General features: G+C 42.2%; 1 protein-coding gene across 1 annotated transcript in view; it reads right to left on the bottom strand.

The window, feature by feature from the left end:
• Positions 1-24922, bottom strand: part of GALM (galactose mutarotase) — a 143486-nt gene that overhangs the window by 67349 nt on the left and 51215 nt on the right. The window contains exon 3 of the mRNA XM_040350779.1: positions 13737-13891. Coding sequence (XP_040206713.1) covers positions 13737-13891 — 155 coding nt within the window. The remainder of the gene's footprint in view (positions 1-13736; positions 13892-24922) is intronic.

Consider the following 24922-nt stretch of genomic DNA (forward strand, 5'->3'; position numbering starts at 1 on the left):
AGCTGTCCTTAAAGATTAGGAATATCGGCCTGGCTATAACATCGCTAACTTCTTTGAGAACTCTCGAGTGCAAGCCTTTAGTTTGGTAGTTTGGAACTTAAGCCCCCATTCACACCTAGGCGTTTTGTCGCCTGTAGTGTGACGCCGCTGCCGCCAGAGGGATGAAAACACATTGCCCTCTATGGAGATGGTTCACATCTCCACGCCGAACGCCGGCCGCCTGAAAAAAGGTCCCGGACCTTTTTTTCAGGCGGCTTTCGGCGTTCGGGAACCATTTCCATAGAGGGGCACATCTAGGGGCACATCTAGGCGGACAATCGCTGCGTTTTGTCGCCGCAAATCGCGGTACAAAACGCCACTATTTGCCACCGCAATTCGCGGGACAAAACGCTGCGAATTTGTCTGCCTAGATGTGAATGGAGCCTTAGTCAGAAAATGAAGTCCTAATAGATTACTTTAGGGTGGCCCCTTTTGCAGGTATAGATATGTAAAACATAAAAAATAAGTGCCTATACCCATTTAAAATCAAGTAATGCACTGTCTCACCCTGCTCTGTACACAATCAGTTGCTCTAAATTCTCAACACTGTGCCTAAAATCAGAGCCACTACAGGCTGATCAGCTGACAGCTTTAAGATTTACTGTTGAGGAAGGGGGAAGAAAGCAACAGGAATGAAAGACTGTGTGGACAGAACACAGATTAGGGAGGGAGAATATAAAAGCTCAGCAGTGACTTGGTAACCAAATAGCACATAGCCTTTTCACACAAGTGTGTCCTGCTCCACACAAAACCTCATGGACACCTACTGGCTGCTTCCTGACATTTTCATCTCTCTCCCACAGGTGGGTTAGCCTTTTCAGGATCAAGTAGTCTGCGTTGGAGGCACTTTCCCACTTAAGATTTCTCTGAGCCTCCAATATTCAGGACCCATCTCAGGACCTAATAATCCTGGGAAAAATCTCTACAGGCACTTACAGGTGTTGTGGTGTAAAATAAAGTTTCCTTTATTTTGTCTGATAATGGCAATGCTATATTAATGGTGTGTGTAACATGTTACTTGTAACCCTGATATTATGTGAATGTCCATTTCACTATTCTCTATACCAGTGTTTCTCAACTCCAGTCCTCAAGGCGCCCCAACAGGTCATGTTTTCAGGCTTTCCATTATTTTGCACAGGTGATTTGATCAGTTTCACAGCTTTAGTAGTTACCACAGCGGTTTCGTCGGAGGGAAATCCTGAAAACATGACTTGTTGGGGTGCCTTGAGGACTGGAGTTGAGAAACACTGCTATGTACAGTAATGTGTTAGTGAGTCAGCAGACTGCCTAGGGCAGTGGTTCTCAACCTGGGGGTCGGGACCCCCTCGGGGGTCAAATGACGATTTGCCAGGGGTCCTTGGGTTCCTGGGCTGTTCCTGAAGCCTGCACCGCTTCACCAGCATACCAGCTGGGCTGTTCCTGGAGCATGCGGCCTCCCACTCAGCTTCATTGCAGCCGCCCATTCAGTTCACGGCATGGCTGGGGGGTAGAGACTAGAGGTCAGCTGACTGGTGAGGAATGTGAAGTGGGAAAGGCTGGAGGAGACCCTATCTCCTGATTTCTCGCATAGGTGTCACTGCTACAAGACACCACAAAGTCAGAGACACAGTGAGTAACACTACCTGTGATTATAGTTGCCATTAAAAGCCCCCACTACAGTTCTCAGATCAAGAGCACCAAAGTTGGCTGATGAGAACCCCCCGCTGCACTGCCACTCATCCTATTCCCCTCACCCCCCACCAAAGAGTAAGAGATGGAATAAAAAAATAAAGAATTCATGAAAAGAGGGGGAGGAACAAAAAAAAGGGAGAGGAAGAATAAGAGAACAAGAAAGACGGCTAGAGAACGAGGTATGTGGGGGGGGGGGGGGGAACAACAAGAAATTAGGATAGAGAGAGATAAAAGTGGAAAAAAAAGAGAACAAAAGAGAAAGTATGTACCATAAGGGGTTTTAATACTGTACGAGTGGAAGGGACTCGGGAAACGATAAATGTCTATGGGTTAGGGGCGCAAATTACTTGTCTTGCCTTGGGTGCCGACAACATCCTCTACAAAAATAATTTTACTGTTAGGGGTCCCCACAACTTTGGAAATTTTATCAAGGGGTCACGGCACTAGAAGGTTGAGAACCACTGGCCTAGGGGGTTAGGTAAAGGTCAATGAAAAATATATAATCAGCACAATAATTAATATAATCATAATGTTAAATCAATATTAATGTAATTAGCCTACTAATAGGCTTCACATGATTGCGGCCCACACCACTTAGAGAGAGTGTATTCACATGTGACTCTCAATATATCAAACAAAACCAAATATATTGTAGCGCATCCATAAACAAATACAAATAAAATAAGTCCAAATATAACAAAATTCCACCATTAAATACATTTCCAGTGACTTCAGTGACCACCACCTCTATCTGGAATGCCTGCTCACCTCCAGAAATGTATTAAACTGTCACAAAACAATGGAATTTTGTTATCTTTGGGCTTGTTTTATTTGTATTTGTTTATGGTTGTGCTACACTATATTTTGTTTTGTTAGGTAAGGGTTAGGGTTTCTAACTCCAGGATGTTCATGGTCCTTCTCCTTGTGTTGGCCCATAAATACAAGGGGAGAAGAACTTCGAAGTAGGGTCTTCTTCATAGCAACTGTCAGGAAGCTGTGCTGCAAGATGTGGCTATTCTGCATGTAGCCAGCTTCTTGGGGTAATCAGTGAATGTACTGGAACCAGAACATGGACCTTAGACAAGGACTGTACCTTGCTTTGTGTCACAAACTATGGTGAACGACAACTGCGATTAGGGAAAGAATTCAATGCACTTCTCTGTAATGTGATTTTCAGTACTGGACCCCAGGCGTCACTCTAATGAGAGAATAAGAGTTTGGGGGTTCACTACATCATATCTCTCACATATAGGAATGTATTGAGCTACTAAGGGAGAAGGTATGGACAACAACAACTACAACATAGCTTCAACCACTAGCGGTAAAGATCTGTCCCAAACTATGATGAACGTTAGTGATGAACAACTCCGGTTAGGGAAAGAATTCAATGCACTTCTCTATCTAATGTGATTTTCAATACTGGACCACAGGCGTCACTCTAATCAGAGAAAAAGAGTTTGGGGGGTTCAGTACATCATATCTCTCACATACAGAAATGCATTGAGCTACTAAGGGAGGAGGTATTACAACATACCTTTAACCCGTAGCTTAAAAAAGGTATAGAGAACATGTTCAGTATATTAGGCCGGGAGGCCGTATAGTACTAACAACAAATGTCAAGCGTGTAGCATACGAGAATACTGTATGCAGATAGCATATACTTGAGTAAGGCAATTGAAGATTAATTGGTTCAAGAGTGTATGTCCCTTTAAGATATGCCACAACTGTTATAGCCAATCATGATAACTATCCCAAGCACAGAGGTAGTATAAACTTGAGCCAGGTTCAAATACAGTACTTAGTTAATACAATATGTGAACAGGGTAATTCTAAAGCAATAAATGTAACGTGGTAATGGTACTTATCCGTTTGCAGAGATGAGAATTCTTCAGCATTTGCAGAGTATTGTAGCAGCAATGGGATTCTGTAATGAATGGTCTCCTTGTGGTGAATATCTTAGGGTGTCCCCAGAGCAATAGCAATAAGCAGGGCAGCCTGGATCCAGGTAGAGCATAGTTAGTAGCGTTAGTTGTAGCTTAATTGTTGCATGGATCCAGCGTGCAATGGTTTTCAGCTTAAGGAGAATAGTCCCAGTAGTTGTGTAGCGTGGTCCGGCTACGGCCAACAATAATAGAACAGCGTGTAGTAAACATGCTGTTCTGTTTATAGGAGTAAGGCATGTGTGCCGAATAGAGCGTTGATTATGCTCGGCACTTCTGCGTTCCACACTGGAACGCACGCAGCACCGGGCGATGTCAGTGCGCGGTCGACGTATGCGTTCCAGCATGGAACGCAATACGGTGACGAAAGCGCCGTTTACAGTACCCCCCCTCCTAAGGGATACCCTCCTGGGGATCTCAATAGGTGAAGGCTTATCAGGGTACCTAGAATGGAATTGATTACATAATGTAGGTGCATGTACTTCAACTGAATCTTCCCAAGAGTCATCTTGTATACCATAATCCTTCCATCTAATCAAGTATTGTAGACGTCCTCTTCTTCTTCTAGAGTCTAGAATACGTTCAACCTCCTAATGTTCTTCACCCTGAACTAGGATAGGATAGGGGGAGCGGGAGGAGGATTCCTACCAGAAAATGTATTAGGTAGGTAGGTAGGTAGGGTTTAAGGAAAAAGATATGAAATGACGAATGAATCCTCAGTTCCGGGGGAGGGAAAGTTGCATGGTATTTTGGTTGATGACCTTAGAAATAGGAAATGGACCAAAACATTGCTTGACCAATTTCCTAGCGGGTATATGTAAATGTAATTTTTTTGTAGAAAGCCATACTTGATCCCCAACTTTATAAGATGGTGAAGGTCTATGTCTAAGATCATAATAGTTTTTTTGGCGATCTTGTCCGTGTTTGAGATTTTGTTTCAAAACTTGCAAAACAGAAGAAAAGGTAGACCAATAATCATTAGTTGAGGGTACATGCGTAAGTAGTGGAGACTCAGGCAGAATATTAGGATGAAACCCATAGTTTGCATAAAAAGGAGAATAGCGAGTAGAAGAATTAGTTGAATTATTGTAGGAAAATTCAGCGAGAGGAAGTAGGGTAGTCCAGTTATCCTGAAGATGAGTGCAGTAACATCTGAGATATTGTTCAAGACATTGGTTTACACGTTCTGTTTGTCCATTTGTTTTTGGATGATATGCACTGGAGTATCTATGGTCTATTTGAAGAATATGACATGGAGCTTTCCAGAATTTGGAAACAAATTGGCAACCTCTATCAGAAATCAGACGTGAAGGAACACCATGTAATTTAATGACATGATCAAGAAGAGTTTGCGCTGTTTCTTTAGAAGAAGGTACATTTTTAAGTAGGACAAAATAAGCCATTTTTGTAAGCATATTAACTGTTACCATGATAGTATTCAACAATAAAATCTAGAGATAATGCTTCCCAAGGTTTAGTAGGATAGGTAAGGACATCAATAATCCGTATGGTGATCTTCTTTCATATTTGGATCTTATACAGACCTCACAGGTCGATACATATTCTTTTAATGGTGGTTATCATATTGGGCCACCAGAAATAACGTTGGATAAGATCAGTGTTTTTTTCTATTCCAGGATGACCAGCTAGGGGAGCATCATGTAGAACTTTTAATATGTGGATAACCGTGGAAGGAGGAATATAAAGTTGAGTATGCTTGTAAAAAAAAACTTCATCTTGCGTCAACCCCTGAGGAATGGTAGTATTTTGCGTATTCAAACTTTGTTTAGGTAACGGTTTTAGATTGAGGTTAGCAAGCAAGAACTTATGAGAAGGAATGAGAGGAGACTGAGAGGAAAGTTCTTCAGTGGGTTCTGAAAGTCTAGAAAGAGAATCCGCTTTACCATTCTTTGCACCTGGCCTATAGGTGATCAGAAAATCGAATCTATAAAAAAAAAAGACTCCAACGTACTTGTCTTGAGGAGAGGGTTTTGTTAGACTTGAGATATTGCAAATTACGACGATCAGTATAAATTATTATTGGATTTGTTGATCCTTCTAGTAAGTGCCGCCAGTTCTATAAGGCGCATTTAATTGCAAGCAATTCTTTTTCACCAATAGGGTAGTTACAGTCTTCTGGATTTAAGGTCTTTGAAAAAAATGCAACAGGATGAAGTGGTGAATTGGAAGCAGGGCATTGAGAGAGTATTGCGCTTAGGGCAGTTTGTAAAGCATCAACTTCCAATACAAAATGATAATTAGGATTGGGAAGCTGGAGAATAGGAGCAGTAGTAAAACAATGTTTTAATTGTTGGAAAGCCACCTGGGCAGCATTTGACCAGGTAAAGTTCACAGAGGAACTGGTAAGTTGGTAAGTAAGGAATTTTTTTTCATAAACTTTCTGTAGAAGTTAGCAAACCCCAAAAAACTTTGTATCGCCTTTCTACAAGTAGGAGTAGGCCAATTCAAATTACAAGTTACCTTGGACTGGTCCATATGTATGCCTTTTGGATAGATAAAGCCAAGGAAAGAAAATAGTGTTTTTTTCAAAGACACATTTTTCAAATTTGGCGTAGAGGGAATGAGCTCTGAGTCTTGCAAGAACCCATCCGACATGTTTTCGATGTTGTGCTAAGTCGTCTGAGTAAATAAGTATGCCATCTAGATACACCACTACGCATATGTCCAGAAGGTCTTTAATACGAATCAAATTGTAAGCGCCTCTGTGGTCGAGTTTAGTGAATATGGTAGAAGCCTGCAATCTTTCAATCAATTCGGGAAAGAGTGGAAGAGGGTACCTATTCTTCACTGTGACTTTATTTAAGGAGCGGTAGTCTATTATAGTTCTGAGACTAGCATCTTTGTTCCTGACAAAAAACATTCCAGTACTGGCAGGGGAAGTTTTTAGGTTGTCCTGTAAATATTTCTTTAAATAATGGAGTTCAGGTTGGGAAAGTCAGTAGATCCTGCCCGTAGGTATAGGGCTACCTGGCAATAATTCAATATGACAGTCATACAGTGGGAATCGAAAGTTTAGGCACCCCAGGTAAAAATTTGTATTAATGTGCATAACGTAGCCAAGGAAAGATGGAAAAATCTCCAAAAGACATCAAATTACAGATTAGACATTCTTATATGTCAAAAAAAAGTTAGATTTTATTTCCATCATTTACACTTTCAAAATTACAGAAAACAAAAAAATGGCGTCTGCAAAAGTTTGGGCACCCTGCAGAGTTAATATCTTGTACTGCCCCCTTTGGCAAGTATCACAGCTTGTAAACACTTATTGTAGCCAGCCAAGAGTCTTTCAATTCTTGTTTGAGGTATCTTTGCCCATTCTTCCTTACAAAAGTCTTCCAGTTCTTTGAGATTTCTGGGCTGTCTGTCACGCACTGCTCTTTTAAGGTCTATCCATAGATTTTCAATTATGTTGAGGTCAGGAGATTGTGAAGGTCATGGCAAAACCTTCAGTTTACGCCTCTTGATGTAATCCCCTGTGGATTTTGAGGTGTAATTAGGATCATTATCCATTTGTAGAAGCCATCCTCTCTTTAACTTCCGCTTTTTCACAGATGGCATCAAGTTACCATCCAAAATTTGCTGAAATGTTATTGAATCCATTTTTCCTTCTACTCGTGAAATGTTCCCTGTGCCACTGGCTGCAATACAACCCCAAAGCATGATTGATCCACCCCCATGCTTAACAGTTGGACAGAGGTTATTTTCATTAAATTCTGTGCCCTTTCTTCTCCAAACGTACCTTTGCGCATTCCGGCCATAAAGTTATATTTTAACCTCATCGGTCCACAGAACTTGTTTCCAAAATGCATCAGACTTGTCTATATGTACATTTGCAAAGTTCAAACGCTGATTTTTGTGGTGAGGACATAGAAGAGGTTTTCTTCTGATGACTCTTCCATGAAGACCATATTTGTACAAGTATCTCTTTATAGTGGAATAGTGTACTACAACTCCAGTGTCTGCCAGATCTTTCTGGAGGGATCGTGCAGTCAAACGTGGGTTTTGAATTGCTTTTCTCACAATCCTGCAAGCTGTCTGATATTTTTCTTGGTCTTCCAGATCTTGCTTTAACTTCCACTGTTCCTGATGACTGCCATTTCTTAATTACATTCCGAACAGAGGATATTGACATCTGAAAATGCTTTGCTATCTTCTTATAGCCTTCTCCAGCTTTGTGAGTGTCAACTATTTTCAGTTTCAGTTTTATAGACAACTGCTTAGAAGAACCCATGGTGCTGATTGTTCGGGCAAGGTCAGATGAGTCTGGGAATTTAAAACCTTTGAGATTGACATCACCTGATCTTCTCAGACGATGACTGAGAACAATCCATGACACTGGCAGGTCTCAGCTTTGCAAAGGGGGCAGTGCATGCTATAAATTCTGCGAGGTGCCCAAACTTTTGCAGACGCAATTTTTTTGTTTTCTGTCATTTTGAAAGTGTAAATGATGGAAATAAAATCTAACTTTTTTTGACATAATATAAGAATGTCTAATCTGTAATTTGATGCCTTTTGGAGATTTTTCCATCTTTCCTTGGCTTCGTTATGCACATTAATACAAATTTTAACCTGGGGTACCCAAACTTTCGATCCCCACTGTATATCCTATTAGGAGGCAATGTCTCTGCATTCTTCTCACTGAACACATCAGTAAATTCAGGATACTGAGATGGTATGTCCTGCGGAGCAAGATGAAGCAGAGGAGCAACTTGGTAACAAGTCTGTTTACAGTAAGGAGAATGTAGAGCTACAGTTCCTTGGTCCCAGAGAATAGCAGGCATATGCAGCTTAAGCCATGGTAGACCCAATACAACAGGGAAAAGAGGAGATGGAATAATGTCAAAAGACAAAAAATTCACTGTGATTATCTCCACAAGTTGTCAATAGAGGTCGAGTTTGGTATAAGATAGGCCCTGATGCAGAAGTTGTTCCATCAATGAAACTCACAGATAGAGGAGATGATTTCTTCAAGTGTGGAATTTTTTCTGAGGAGACAAGGCCTGAATCAATAACGTTACTACAAGCATCTGTATCCAACATAGCTTTAACAGGAATTCCAACATGGTCCCACTGTAAAATAAGAAGTAGAAAAATGTAAGGGGTGTGCTTGGAAACAAAGCGTGTCAATTTGCAGAGGTGAATTGGCTTACATTCGTCCTTTTTCTTGTTTACAAGAGGACAAGAGGAGATTGTATGGTTCGATGAGGCACAATAAAGGCAAAGATTCAATGAGCGTCGATGGGCCCTCTCGGATGAGGTAAGAGGAGCACGCACAGTTCCATTGTCCATTTTTTTATCAAAAGAGGACAGACTCAATTTTTGAGGTGTAGGGACATGTGCTGTGGAACTTGATTGACATTCAGCTCGTCTCTCTCTTAACCTTCGATCTATAGTGATAGAACGTTGTATGATGTCATTAAGAGATTGGGGAAGATCTGCTCTAGCCAACTCATCCTTGAGTGGTTCGGAAAGGCCGAGACGAAATTGGTTACAGAGAGTCACATCTTTCCACTCAGTCTCGAGAGCCTACCTTTTGAGATTCCCAATAGCATTTTCAGTGGTGAGTTGCTTATTGAAGTCATCATAGAACAAAGACATAGTTGTCAGAAATTGTGGTTCTCCACTTAAATAGGATATAAGGGTAAGGACCTTAATCCTATCATTGGGGAAGGTACGAGGGCGTAATTCAAACATTAATTTACATGCATTAATGAATTCTCTGTAGGTCTTTCGATCACCAGTAAAAAGGTACAGGAGGATTGACCTAAGTTTCAGGAGCAACACGAAGCACGTTTGTTTTGTGAGCAACTAAATCTTGCAGAGTTTGATTCTCCAATTGTAAAGTTTGTACAGTATGTTCAAGAGCATCTACCTTTTGCGTAAGGGCGACAACATGGTTAGCAAGTTCCGCTGGGTACATGATAAGGTTCTGTTATTCTGTCACAAACTACAGTGAACGAGAGTGATGCACAACTCCAGTTAGGGAAAGAATTCAACGCACTTCTCTATCTAATGTGATTTTCAGTACTGGACCCCAGGCGTCACTCTAATCAGAGAAAAAGAGTTTGGGGGTTCACTACATCATATCTCTCACATATAGAAATGCATTGAGCTACTAAGGGAGGAGGTATTACAACATACCTTTAACCCTTAGCCTATAAAAGGTATATTGAACATGTTTAGTATATTAGGCTGGGAGGCCGTATAGTACTAACAACAAATGTCAAGCACGTAGTATACGAGAATACTGTATGCAGATAGCATATACTTGAGAGAGGCAACTGAAGATTAATTGGTTCAAGAGTGTATGTCCCTTTAAGATATGCCACAACTGTTATAGCCAACCATGATAACTATTCCAAGCACAGCGGTAGTATAAACTTGAGCCTGGTTCAAATACAGTACTTAGTTAATACAATATGTGAACAGGGTAATTCTAGAGCAATAAATGTAACGTGGTAATGGTACTTATCCATTTGCAGAAATGAGAGTTCTTCAGCATTAGCAGAGTATTGTAGCAGCAATGGGATTCTGTGATGAATGGTCTTGTGGTGAATATCTTAGGGTGTCCCCAGAGCAATAGCAATAAGCAAGGCAGCCTGGATCCAGGTAGAGCATAGTTAAGTAGTGTTAGTTATAGCTTAATCGTGGCATGGATCCAGCGTGCAATGGTTTTCAGCTTAGGGAGAATTGTACCAGTAGTTTTGTGTAGCGTGGTCCGGCTACGGCTGACAATAATAGAACAGCGTGTAGTAAACACGCTGCTCTGTTTATAGGAGTAAGGCATGTGTGCCGAGTAGAGCGTTGATTACGCTCGGCACTTCCGCGTTCCAGTGCGCGGTCGCCGTATGCGTTCCAGCATGGAACGCAATACGGCGACAAAATCGCCGCTTACACTTTGAGGTATGACATGGGCAGCCTGAGTTAGTTAGACTGGAACTGGAACGGTGTCAGCAATGAACTGTAAAAGACTGTGTTCTGCTAACCTTGTACTTGCAAGAATCTCTAGTAAATGTTCTTGTGCTATTAAATGCCTGGTCCGAAGTTTCTGCAAAGGGGTGCATGCAAAGCAGGTGTATTGAAAGAACAGGGCTTACATTAGGAAATGTGTACTACTAAAGGTGTGTACAGTCTGACTAGCAAGGGCGACGGTGTGCTCTGGTAGCAAGGGGGTGACTGAATACAACCTCCGCTTCAGAGGCCAGTGCCCCTGTGTATCTGAGACTGGACCCCCATGTGGAGCCCCTATGTATCAAGATGCCTGTCAAGGGGAAGTAGCGTAAAGAGGATCCTCAAGAGTCTGCTTGATTCTAGTAGCAGGTCACTGGGAGTGAGGTGACATCAAAGCTGGGCTGGAGAGTGGAATACAGGCTTGCAATATTCCCTCACAAGTGCTGCTCCATGTAAGAATTTTTTATACTTTAATGCTGCAACAAAAACATCAAACTTTTCACCCCTTGGACTAGAATGCATTTTATCCAGTGTCATTAATGCCTCGTACACAGGATCAGTTTTTCCGATAGGAAAACCATGTTTTTTCTTCAGCAGGAAAATGGCTCAAAATTGTCTTGCATACGCACGGTCACTCAAATCTTGGCTGAAATTCCGAACGTCAAAAACGCGGTGACGTACAACACGTACGACGAGCCGAGATCAATGAAGTTCAATAGGCAGTTCGGCTCTTCTGCTTGATTCTGAGCATGCGTGTTTTTTTGCACGTCGTAATTGCATACAGACGAACGCAATTCGCGATAGGAATTTTTCCTGTCACGAAAATTGAGACCCTGCTCTCAATCTTTTCTTGGCAGGAAAACTGACAGAAAAAGTGTGATGGAGCATACACATGGTCCGTTTTCCTGACAAAAACCTCACATCGCACTTTTCTTGTCAGGAAAACCGATAGTCTGTACGAGGCATTAAGCAAATTCTCTTGGCGTTTTGTTTGTAAAGAACATTATGAGCAATGCATGATTTTAAATTGTCTGGGATGTGGTCTCCCATAAAAACTTTGAAGATCTGCTTGGTTATTCCTACATAGAAACAATCACATTCACACTTATGACTCTTAAAAGGTACCTCTCACACAACATTTCATCTTACTACAGTGAACGTTACTGCCTTTTTAGACTTTTAATCACTTCATGGAAACCTCTGTACGCTCCTCTGATGATGCCAAAGATGCAAACAGTAATTTTTGTAGCCATGTGGTTTCTTGATCTCCACCATATTTGCAAGGTTCTAGGCCTACTGCAACGCTTTAGGGACTCAACATACAAATATATGGAGTTTTCTAAAAAAAATGTTTTATATATATATATATATATATATATATATATATATATATATATATATATATATATATATATATATATTGAACTAGATGAATTTGTGCCTCTTTCAACCTATGTAACTATATCTGCCCCTGCCATCCTACTACAAGTCCATAAGATCCAAGCGTACTTAACTGTCTATTAGTATAGCCAGTATTCCTTTTTTCAAGTGGGCTGAACAATTAAAGTAGTGTCCAGCCCAGGATCTTGATCTTCTGAACTATAGAGGTGCTGAGAAGGGGAGTTTCAGGAGGTGCAGTCAGTACAGGAATCATTGCCTGCAAGCAGCAAAGTACCATGAGATATGTAGTCCTTAGAAATTGAAAGTAAACTAAAAGATTGCACAGAGAAGAAGTTGCAATGCATGCAGTGAATCCAGGAAGTTGTGGAATGAGATGGCCAGCAGACAGACAGAAATCACAACAGGAAAGGAGATTTTTTATTAATTAAGCTTATAATCGATTGTTAAAAATAATCATTTGTATTGCTATTAGAATGCTGATGTCATAAATTAAAGTGTATGCTGTGACTGCAAATCTCTTTTAACCACTTCAGCCCCGGACCATTTGGCTGCCAAATGACCAGGCCACTTTTTGCGATTCGGCACTGCGTCGATTTAACTGACAATTGCGCGGTTGTGCGACGTGGCTCCCAAACAAATTTGATATCCTTTTTTCACAAATAGAGCTTTCTTTTGGTGGTATTTGATCACCTATGCGGTTTTTATTTTGTGCGCTATAAATAAAAATAGAGCGACAATTTTGAAAAAAAGTAATATTTTGTACCTTTTGCTATAATAAATATCCCCCAAAAAATCTATAAAAAAAAAACAAATTTTGTCGTCAGTTTACATCGATAAATATACTTCTACATATTTTTGGTAAAACAAAAATGGCAATAAGCGTTTATTAATTGGTTTGCGCAAAAATGATAGCATCTACAAAATAGTTTTATGGCATTTTTATTAATTTTATTTTTTACTAGTAATGGCGGCGATCAGCGATTTTTATCGTGACTGTGACATTATGGAGGACACATCGGACACTTTTGGCACTATTTTGGGACCATTCACATTTATACACCGATCAGTGCTATAAAAATGCACCGGTTACTGTGTAAATGTGACTGGTAGTGAAGGCGTTAACCACTATGGGGCTAGGAAGGGGTTAAGTGTGTCCTAGGTAGTGATTCTAACTGTTAGGGGGCGTGGCTACGAGTGACATGTCACTGAACGCTGCTCCCAATGAGAGGGAGCAGACGAACAGTGACATGTCACTAGGCAGAACGGGGAGATGCTGTATTTACACTGGCATCGCACTGTTCCTCAGCTCTGTGACACGATTGCGGACACCAGGCGGACATCGAGTCCGCGGGTCCCACGGGCACGGAGCTCACGGCAGGTGCGTGCGCACGGTGGCAAATTCAAAGTGACGTAAATATATGTCAATTTGCCTGTTGGTCCCATTCTGCCGACGTATATCCTTGTGGGTCCTTAAGTGGTTAAACATTTAAGAGAAATAAAATTATACTGTGTCATACTCCATCAGAAAACTATATACCTGGATAGTATAATACGCAGGAATAAAAACCAGAGGATCAAGTGACTACAAGACAAAAAATTCAATAAAAAAACTTGAGTAATTAGAACATGCAAAATAATTTAATTAAATTGTACTGAACTGAATACATGATGGTTACAGTGTACTTGTATCTTCTAAAGAAACCCCTTGATTACCTTGTCAAAGCCCTTAAGTCCTCCATGGATGCTATTCGGCCCATTGTTGATCGGAAGAAGGTAATCCTTACCATCCACAGTGAAGCTACCTTTGGCAATCCTGTTTGCAACACGACCAATCACTGCTCCAAAATAGGGATGTTTGTCTACGTAGCCTGGAAAAATAAAATATTTTTAACAAATGGGCTGTGATTTGAACTGCACACATGATCATTTACAGCTGAGCTCAGGCTCTGGCACATGTTCATCTCGTGGACCATTGACAAACACAGTGCTGCTCGGCTACGCTTCCCTTCCACTGGATTTGACTGACATTGGCTCCTGCTACTCTCAGCCAAGCCTCAGAGACCAGAGAAGTCCTGCATCAATACAGCCAAGCAGTAATTCGGAGGAAAAGAAACCGAATTTTCTTTTTTTACCTTATACCCCTTTCACACTGAGGCGCATTGCAGGCGTATAAAAATAGCACCTGCAAAGCTCCCTGAAAGAGCAGCTCTATTCACTTCAGTGTGAAAGTCCGAGGGACATTAAAAAATTTCCTGCAAGCAGCATATTTGGAGCGGTGTACGAGCCATGTGTACACCACTCTTGCCCATTACCGGCCAAACCGCTGGCAAAGCGCCACTGCAGCAGTGCTTTGCGGGTGGTTTTAACTCTTTTTCGGCCGCTAGTGAGGGTTAAAAGCACCCCGCTAGTGGCCGAATACCTCTGCAAAAATGGTAAAGCACCCCTAAAAAACAGCACCGCTGCAGCCCGCACCCCTGTGTGAAAGCGGCCTTAAAGCAGTTGTATACTCCATATGCACATTTTTACCTACAGTTTAAACCTGTACGGTGTGAGAGATATTCACCTTGCATGCAGCCGATGAGGTCAGTGGTGCATGCGCTCTAAGGGTCCGGCGGATGCTGCCGGACCTTGGTAGAACGGAGGACTCCCACGGACCTCATCGCAGCTCCGGCGCTGTGAGTGACTGGAGCCACAATGACATTACACCCGTGCATGCGTGCGGGAGTCCTTCCAGCTCCCTCAGTGGTGACCGGGAGGCGGTGCGGGCACTTCGTTCTAAGATAAGTATTTCATAATAAGCTAGTATGCGGTGCATAATAACTCATTATGCCTTTGCCTTAGTTTTTTTTTCCAGGGCACACAACAGCTTTAATGCATACAATGCATTAAGGTAAAAAAACTAAACAAAAATATGACTTTAGAACCTTTTTAATGCCACTGTCTCTCAAGATAATGGTGTGAAAGTTCTGTCAGAAAAAACACCTTTCCAAAATAAAATTTAGAGAACAGCCATACAGGAAGTCCACAACTGCTTAAAGGATTTGTAAAGGATTTTTTTTTTTTGCTGAAATGCCTGTTTACAGGGTATAGAGACATAATAGTTAACCGATTCCTTTTTAAAAATGATTAAAAATAGATAAAAATCAATCATATGTGCCTGCAGTTTCACTTTCGTTTTTAATCTAGTTTCATGTTTCTGTGATGTACAGAGACACACAGAACAAAAACAAACAAACAGGGCAGTGTTTGTTTTTAAAATTAATCTGATTGGTTCTGAGGGGTTTTAGACACACAGTAATCACACCTCCTTGATCAGGGACCACAGAGAGAAGCGCCCATGAGTTTTTTCATAAGGAAACAGACAAGCAGGAAGTGTGGAGATCAGAGAAGGATTACAGCAACTTCAAAGCAAAAATGAACAATGAGGACATGAAACCAGGACTGCAGTAAGGTAAAGGAAGCTATTTAGCTGAACTAACAATTGGATGTTAGTACAGAAATCTCTTGCTGTGCTATTGTGTTCTGATAGAGGGATGGATCACCCCCATTGGCTGAGAGTGCTGATCAGGGGCCGGCTGGCAGACCTTTTTTGCCATGACCCTTCGACAGAAGGCGGCTTCTGTCAGACTTGCTGCCTTACACACGGGTTGAATGTCAGCCAGTTTAATTCGGGGGAAAGTTCTTTAGGGGAAAGTTCACACCATGCCTGCACATGAATCACACAGGAATACGCTGTGCATTCCTGCGTGATTGACATGCAGTGCGATTTCAGTCCATTTATTTTGAATGGGATAAAATTACACCACACCAAATCATGCACTACTTTTAAGACACATTGCAACTGGATTGCATGGTACAAAAATATCCAATGCCTCATTTCCACGGAGCAGATCGGTTCGCTACGGTACACTATTTTGAGTGTTTCCATTATGAAAGAGGCCCATACAACCGAACCATACCGCACCATTCTGGGTCCTGCTTCAGATGGGGTCATAGAAAAAGGGACGGTTTGGTTAGGGCGGAGATACAATACATTCCACTGATTGGTGGACACACTAGGCATTTTTTCTAAACCCTGTATGGCCCCTGGCGGTCCGACTTGCAGTGGAAACGCTCACCTGAATAGGGCGGACCATTCTCACCCTTCCAAACTGTACCGACCCAAACCGTTCCACTCAGTGGAAATGAGGCACAAGTATCCACCCTGTTTGTGACAATGGTTCTCCTATAATAGCATGGGGAAATTTTCTCTGGGCACACATTAGACATCTGGACACTAACAAAATGCCACAGTGCATATCAGAATTGCCACTAAGCTTATGTTATAAAAATAAAAATCCACATTAAAAGCATCAGCGTTTACTTTGTAACAACCAGACCACAATAGCACATTGTTTCCGATCTTAGGCCCCTCACACGCAGGGCCAGATTAAGAATCTGGCCCTGTGTGTCTGGTGCTAAGGATTTTGGTGGGGCCTTTTATAAATAATAAATAAATGTGTGGGAATGACATCAACGCAGCCCGGCCAAGGCAAGTGACCAAAAGGCACAGAACCCAGAAGGAAGACCGGGTGAAGATGGAAGCGCCCGGGCCCCGCCGGATTGATTACAGCGCAGCACTGGAGGGCTCAGTCTGAAAATTTAAGTGTACCCCAATGTGCCCATATGCTGTGCATACTTGTACATTGTGGCATAACCTACCCCAGGGCCTCTAAAAAGTAGTAATGTCAGGAAAGTTTACTACCGCTTTAATATCACAGGATCCCAGGAGCCTCTCATGGGGCCCCCTACTGACCCAGTGGCCCGTGGGCAGTGCCTAAGTGCATAGTTGCCAACATTTAAAAAATATTTTCATGGACACTTTTTTTTACAATTGCTATATTCAGAGTAGCGGAGATCCCCTATGTTCCTCTATACATCACAGTAGTAATCACAAAAATAAGTGAGTACTAATAATGGGGCAGAACAAATATGAGGACTGAGATTTTCTTTAGTTTAACTAACAAAAGTGTGCCAATTCTAGAGCTGGTAACATTGAGGGTATTCAGTATAATTTTAAAGAACTGTTTTTGTGGATAAGCGACATAGGGGAGGAGTATGGACGTTATATAAGTGGGAAGTATGTGCAGGTGAGGGAGAGGAATATGGAGGGTCTAACTTTGGGCACTATGTATAGGAGAGGAGTGTGGAGGGTATGACAGTGAGCAGTACGTACAGGAGAGGAGTGCGAAGGGTACGGCAAAAGGCACTATGTACAGGAGAGGAGTGTGAAGGGTATGACAGTGGGCAGTATGTACAGGAGAGGAGTGTGGAGGATATGACGGTGGGCACTATGTATAGAAGAGAAGTGTGGAGGGGATGACAGTGAGCAGTATGTACAGGAGAGAAGTGTGGAGGGTACGACAGTGGGCAGTATGTACAGGAGAGAAGTGTATGACAGCAGGCCCCATGTACAGGAAAGGAGTGTCAAGGGTATGACAGTGGGCAGTATGTACAGGAGAGGCGTGTGGGGGTATGACAGAGGGAAGTATGTACCAGAGAGAAGTGTGGAGGGTATGATGGGGCAGTATGTACAGGAGAGGAGTGTGGAGGGTATGACAGTGGGCACTATGTATAGGAGAGGAGTGTGGAGGGTATGTCAGTGAACAGTATGTACAGGAGAAGAGTGTGGAGGGTATGACGGTGGGCACTATGTATAGGAGAGAAGTGTGGAGGGTATGACAGTGGGCACTATGTATAGGAGAGGAGTGTGGAGGGTATGACAGTGAGCAGTATGTACAGGAGAGAAGTGTGGAGGGTACAACAGTGGGCAGTATGTACAGGAGAGAAAAGTGTATGATAGCAGGCACCATGTACAGGAAAGAGTGTGAAGGGTATGACAGTGGGCAGTATGTACAGGAGAGGAGTGTGGGGGTATGACAGAGGGTAGTATGTACCAGAGAGAAGTGTGGAGGGTATGATGGGGCACTATGTATAGGAGAGAAGTGTGGAGGGTATGACAGTGGGCACTATGTATAGGAGAGGAGTGTGGAGGGTATGACAGTGAGCAGTATGTACAGGAGAGGAGTGTGGAGGGTGCGACAGTGGGCACTATGTACAGGAGAGAAGTGTATGACAGCAGGCACTATGTACAGGAGAGGAGTGTGAAGGGTATGACAGTGGGCGCTATGTATAGGAGAGGAGTGTGGAGGGTATGACAGTGGGCACTATGTACAGGAGAGGAGTGTGTAGGGTATGACAGTGGGTACTATGTATAGGAGAGAAGTGTGGAGAGTATGACAGTGGGCACTATGTACAGCAGAGGAATGTGGAGAGTATGACAGTGAGCACTATGTACAGGAGAGGAGGATGAAGGAATCTGGGAAGGAAAAATTTTAAAAGGTTTGTGGAAGAATGTTTAGGAAATGCGTAGTGGTTTAGCGGTACATACATGGATTGAAATTACGCCAATTATGCAGAGACCAGCCATAGTCGATCTATGTATGGGCTAGTTGGTTTTACACAAGTCAATCTATTATCTGACTTGAGTATAACCAGCCTGTTAGGTTTTTCCCAAAACAATCAGTGCTGCCAGCTATAGTTCGCAACACTAATCATTGTACTCACTGGCAGAACACAATAATACTGCAGGAGTGATTCCCCTATCTACAGGTCAGCAGGTGAGAGGGTGTGTGGGGACAGGCTGGGGAGAGATACTAGTCATTGGCTGGGTAGGCACTGGCTAGTATCAGAGCCAGATACACACAGGTTACATATGCCACCATCGTTAGAGCGAGAACAATAATTCTAGCACTAGACCTCCTCTGTAACGCTAAACATGTAACCTAAAAATTTTTTAAAGCATCGCTTAGGATACCAAAAAAAATCGTGCTAACGTTAGTGTTTTTTTAATGAATGAAACAGTTTATTTCCCAAAAAATTGCTGCGCAAATACCGTGCTAGAGCTGCACAATTAATCGTTAAAAATTCATGATCTCGATTCAACCCCCCTGATGATCTCCAATGCAGAGTTTGCAGATTCTTTCAAGTGGAGAGACTTTCAGCTGTCAAAAGAAAATATCTGAGGAGTCTGCCAAGTTTTTAACAGGAAACATTGGACCGGATTCACATAGCACTTACGCTGACGTATCTCGATATACGCCGCGTAAGTGTAAATGTGCGCCGTCGTATCTGTGCGCCGTGCCCACAGAACTAGATACGCCTGAAAATAGGCTTCCTACAACCAACGTAACTTTCCTATGCCGTCGTATCGTAGGCGCATATTTACGCTGGCCGCAAGGGGCGCTCCCATTGATTTACGATTTGAATATGCAAATGAGTGAGATACGCCGATACACAAACGTACTTGCGCCTGGCGCATTCATATACGCATTTTACGTAGGTCGTACGCCCCAACGTAAAGTTATTCCCCATCTATGAGGCGCAACTCATGCAAAGGTATGGACCAGGGAACAGCCGTCGTATTTTACGTCGTTTACGTAGTATTAGGTGAATAGGGCTGGGCGTAGGTTATGTTCACGTCGTAGGCAGTGATCCGTCGTATCTTAATGAGTATTTGACGTGATTCTGAGCATGCGCACTGGAATGCGTCCACGGGACGACGCATGCGCCGTTCGTTCGGCCCAACATTTGCATGGGGTCACGCTTCATTTAAATGGATCACGCCCACTTCCACCTACTTTGAATTAGGCCGGCTTACGCCTACGAATCTACGTTACGCCGGCGCAACGTTGGGAGCATTAGCTTTGTGAATACTGTGCTCGCCGCTCTGCGCTATGTCGGCGTATCGTATATTCGATACGCTACGGCGGCATATATATGCGCCGATGTATGTGAATCCGGGCCATTGTAACTAACACTTCCTTCTTAGTTTAAAGGGATACACTTCTGTTTGTGTAAAGAAAAAATCTGGGCAGTCTGCCAAGTTTGTAACAACATTAAACACTGTAACCACGTTCCATTGGACCCACTGTGCTGCCTGCTGGGCATTCTTGAGGGGGCGATCACGGAGGAGACCACCAGAGTAGCATTTGCCAGGGCACTGTTTCAGGCGAGAAAGCTCATTCTCATACATTGTAAATCGAGAGAGCCTCCCTCGTCCAAGACATGGGTGCAACACATGGGTAGGACGCTCCTGATGGAAAAATACATCTACCAGCACAGGGGGACCACAGGGAAATTCTTTAAAATATGGGACCCATGGCTCGAGACACCAGGACTAAGCCCCCTGGAGTTGGTACAAGAAAGGCTGTTAGGAGGAGTGTAGGGGTGGAGATGGCCGACTGGGCCACTTATCTTGACACTTGGTATGGTATTGATCGGAGGGGGTGCGAAGGGCGGACTGGGAAGAGGAGTAGGCAAGACAGGTCCAATTGGTAGAGATGGTGTAGTGAGTATGTGAAAAGATTCCATGCCATACTGCTGTGACCGGATTTATAAGCCTGTACAGTTTTGATATTGCAATGCACGGTGTAAAATGTTAGTATATGGTTTCTGTTTTCTTGACTGTATGTTATGTGAGCAATAAAAACCTTTCTGATTCAAAAAAAAAAAACACTGTAACCAACTTCCTTCTTAGAACAAACTTCTGTGTGTAAATGCAGGAAATGTAACCACTTAAAGTCCAACATTTGTTTCTGAAGTTAAAAATCAATATTTTTTGCTAGAAAATTACTTGAAACCCCCAAACATTATATATATTTTAGCAGAGACCCTAGGGAATAAAATGTCAATTGCTGCAATATTTTATGTCACACTGCATTTGCCCAGCGGTCTTTAAAATGCAATTTTTTGGGAAAAAATACACTTCAATGAATAATAAAAATCAAAAAAACAAAACAGTAAAGTTAGCCCATTTTTTTTTTTTTTTATGCGAAAGATGATGTTACGCCACAAGAATGGTGAGAGAATCGTGATCTATCTTCTAAGCAAAAAAAAATGTAATTCTCATTTTAGCCAGAATCGTGCAGCTCTATACCGTGCAACATAAAAAGTTGCAAAGACCACCATAGAGTAATTTCCTAGCAAAAAACAAATGGATGATTTTTACATGTAGTATAAGTGTCAGAATTGGCCTGGGTGGTAAGGGGTTAATTACCATAAGTAATATACAAATAATTATTATAAGCACTGTGATTCTCTCAGTCTGCTGCAGTGTGTCAGCTTGTATTTTTACTGGCCGCTCTGTATGTAGCTTCTGACAGGCTGTGCAAGCAGGCCTGTATCTCCGAAACCATAAATGATAGTTGTCCCATATTTTGACCAGTTGTGGGGTAGGTCTTCCCCTGTCTACCCCCCAAATGTGGGGTTTCTGTTACCTCTGATCATTGAGCTACAACCCCCGAAGTGGATCTTTTTTTTATTTTATTTTTAAGATTTTTTTTTTCGGGGGCAAATGGGCCTATCTTGAGAAAGGGGCCTGGAGCTGTAGCTCCAATAGCCCCTATGTTAATCCGGCCCTGCTCACACGGGATGCACTCCATAATGCGCATCTGCCTGCTCAGCAGGGGCTCTCTCCACTGATCCCTGCTGAGCAGGCGGGTGACAGGTCTATGTCCACTCCGCTATGCAGAGCGGACACAGCCCTATTCTCTATGGGGTGGTCAGATGGAAATGATGTCGGATGTTATCTGATCCGCCGGATAGACGGGAATGAATCTCCCATCTGCCACTCCATAGAGAACATTGGCTGGTCTGATCAGGTCCATCTGAAAAATTGACAGGCGGACCTGATCGGACCGTTCGTGTGAATTATTATTATTAGGCGTGTATTAGTTAGTTACCTCACTCTCCTGCAGTGCATGGAAACAAACTTGTTGGATTTGATTTTTTTTTTTGATTTTTCTCTTATCCTCAGCCTGTTTCAAGATCGTGCTTGTCTGCAACCTGCTCCGACCACCAGACTGACCGATTCTGCTCCTGCTTAACAAATGTTTACTGTGTTTGGCTCTGCTTGGATGTTTAGCTACCACTGTTTAGGCAAACCCAAATATGCTTTTTTTTGCTGTCTGCAACACAACGTCTACACCCTTAGTGGTTTGGGGGGAAGATGGTTTGGGGGAAGACCATCTGTCTTTTCGCTATTTCCACTACAGTCCATAACACATTTAAAAGGAAACTACATTACACAAGCCAAAGCATGCAGTTATGTCAGATAAAAAGGTTATTATTTTCTAGTTAGAAAAGAATAACCTTTTCATCTGACATAATTGCATGTGAAAGTAAATAGGCTGCCTATGGACAGGAAAGGATCATTGAGCTATATAAAAATAACAATACAATTTCCCTGTTTTTTAAAGCCGGTGTCGGTTTGTTTTAGAAAAACAATATCACAGAGGTTTAGGGTTCAGGGAATGTTTGTGCGATTCATTATTCGCTTTGCTAATTTATGCCTAAGAGAGATAACACAAAATCTATGGTCTGTCCTTGCTGGATACTCCTGCAATTTAATAGCTATTGTCTTTGATGTTCTTTACTAGCAGAGAAGAACTAGAAGACTTTATAACCACTGCAAGTTATTTTTCTAACTAGTAACTTTTCATTTTCCTCTGTGTCAGCAATTCTGTTGCGCCAACATATTTTCTCTGTGACAGATTTCATCACAGCATGCAAGCAACTTCCTGTGAGGTGTCAGCACACAGTGCAAATTCAGGTGTCAACACTTGTAAATCCTGGCAAATGATATCTCGGTTTCATATCAGGATGACTTTTTAGAGCTAGATTTCAATCAGATAATATACACTACTGTGCAAAAGTTTTAGGCGGGTGTGAAAAATGCTGTAAATTAAGAATGCTTTCAGAAATAGAAGAAGTGTTACTAGTTAAACATTTTTAAAGTAAATGAACAGAAGAGGAATCCAAATCAAATCAAAATTTGGTGTGACCACACTTCAGAACAGCATCATTTTTTCAATTCTTCTAGGTACACTTGCACACAGTTTTTGAAGGAACTCAGAAAGTGGGTTGTTCCAAACATCTTGGAAAACCAACCACCGATCTCCTGGAGATGTAGGCTGCTTCAAATCCTTCTGTTTCTTCATGTAATCCCAGACAGACTTGATTATGTTAATCAGGGCTCTGTTGGGGCCAAACCATCACCTTAAGAACAATCTTCAGCTTAAATAAGAAGTTCTGGATGATGTTGGCTGTATGTTTGGGGTCATTGTCTTGCTGCAGAATAAATTTGGGTCCAATCACATGCCTCCCTGATTGGATATCACTGATCCTGACCAAATCTCCAACTCCATTTGCAGAAATGCAGCCCTAAATTTGCAAGGAACCTTCACAATGTTTTACTGTTGCCTGCAGACACATTATTGTACCGCTTTTCAGCCCTTTGGAGAAAAAAATGGCTCCTGCTACAGACAAATATAAAAAAAAATGTGATTCATCAGTCCAGAGCACCTGCTGACATTTTTCTGCACCCCAGTTCCTATATTTTCAAGCATAGTTGAGTTGCTTAGCCTTGTTTCCATATTGGAGGTATGGTTTTTGGCTGCAATTCTTCCATGAAGACCACTTTTGGCCAGGCTTCTCCGGACAGTAGTAAGAAAAAAAAAATATATATATATATATATATATATATATATATATATATATATATATATATATATATATATATATATATATATATATATATATATATATAATCAGTGCAATAAACAATGTGATTGTGAAAATAAAAATAAAATAATCAATATAATAGCCTATTAATAGGCTTGACGTGATTGCTGCCCACACCACTTAGAGTGTATCCACTTGTGACTCTCTAGGTAATAAACAAAATATAATATAAGTGTAGCACAGCCAAAAACTCATAAAACAAGTCCAAATATTGACACAATTCCACTGTAGTACCCTAAAAACAGGGTAAAAAGGAAAGGGGCGGGGTCTGTCTCTATGTGAGAAGTGACCTCAAAGCAAGCGTGAAAGAGGACCTGGTTGATGGAGAGTGTGATGAGGCTGAAGCATTATGGGTGGAACTGGATACAGATGTGCGTAGTTCAAAGTTAATCACTGGAGTTTGTTATAGACCACCCAATGTTAACAAAGAGGTGGAGACTCAGCTACTTGCACAGATGGAAAGAGCTGCAAGGGCCGGGACTGTGATAATAATGGGGGATTTTAACTACCCAGAAATTGACTGGAGTAAGGGCACTGCTGGCACAGTTAAAGGGCAAAAATGTAAAAACATATTGTAGGACAATTTTATGGTCCAGTTTATTGAAGCCCCAACTAGTAATGATGCTCTGTTGGACCTGGTAATCTCAAACCATGCAGAGCTTATTACTAATGTTCAGATAAAGGAACACCTGGGTAGCAGTGATCATAACATGATTTCATTTGATGTTAGCTGTAAGCAAGAAATACATACAGGAAAGATAAAAACACTTAAAAGGAGTTGTAAATGAAAAAATGTTTTCACCTTAATGCAATCTATGCATTAAGGTGAAAAAATATTGCATAACCCCGCCCCCCCCCCCCCTCGAGCCCCTGTTATACTTACCTGACCCCTCGAAAGTCCCACAAAGTCCCGAGATCCTCTTCGCCACTCAGCCTGGCCGCTGATTGGCTAGAGCGGATGGGATTGAGAGCAGCGCAGCCATTGACTGGCAGTGCTATCAATCGCATCCAGTGACGCGGCGTGCCGAGGGGCTGTGTCACGGGAGCGTGCCCGCAATTAGTGACCACCATGCGAGCTCTCGCATGACTGTGGTTACTAATTGCGGGGGGGACCGAGACAGCCGCCGAGGGACCCCAGAAGACGTGGATCGGGGCCGCTCTGTGCTAACGAACTGCACAGTGGAGGTAAGTATGACATGTTTGTTATTTTAAATGAAAAAAAAAGTTTTCCTGTACAGACGCTTTAATCTCAAGAGAGCAAATTTTCCAAGGATGAG

The sequence above is a fragment of the Rana temporaria genome, chromosome 4 (assembly GCF_905171775.1).
Source record: "Rana temporaria chromosome 4, aRanTem1.1, whole genome shotgun sequence".
Classification (NCBI taxonomy): Eukaryota; Metazoa; Chordata; class Amphibia; order Anura; family Ranidae; genus Rana; species Rana temporaria.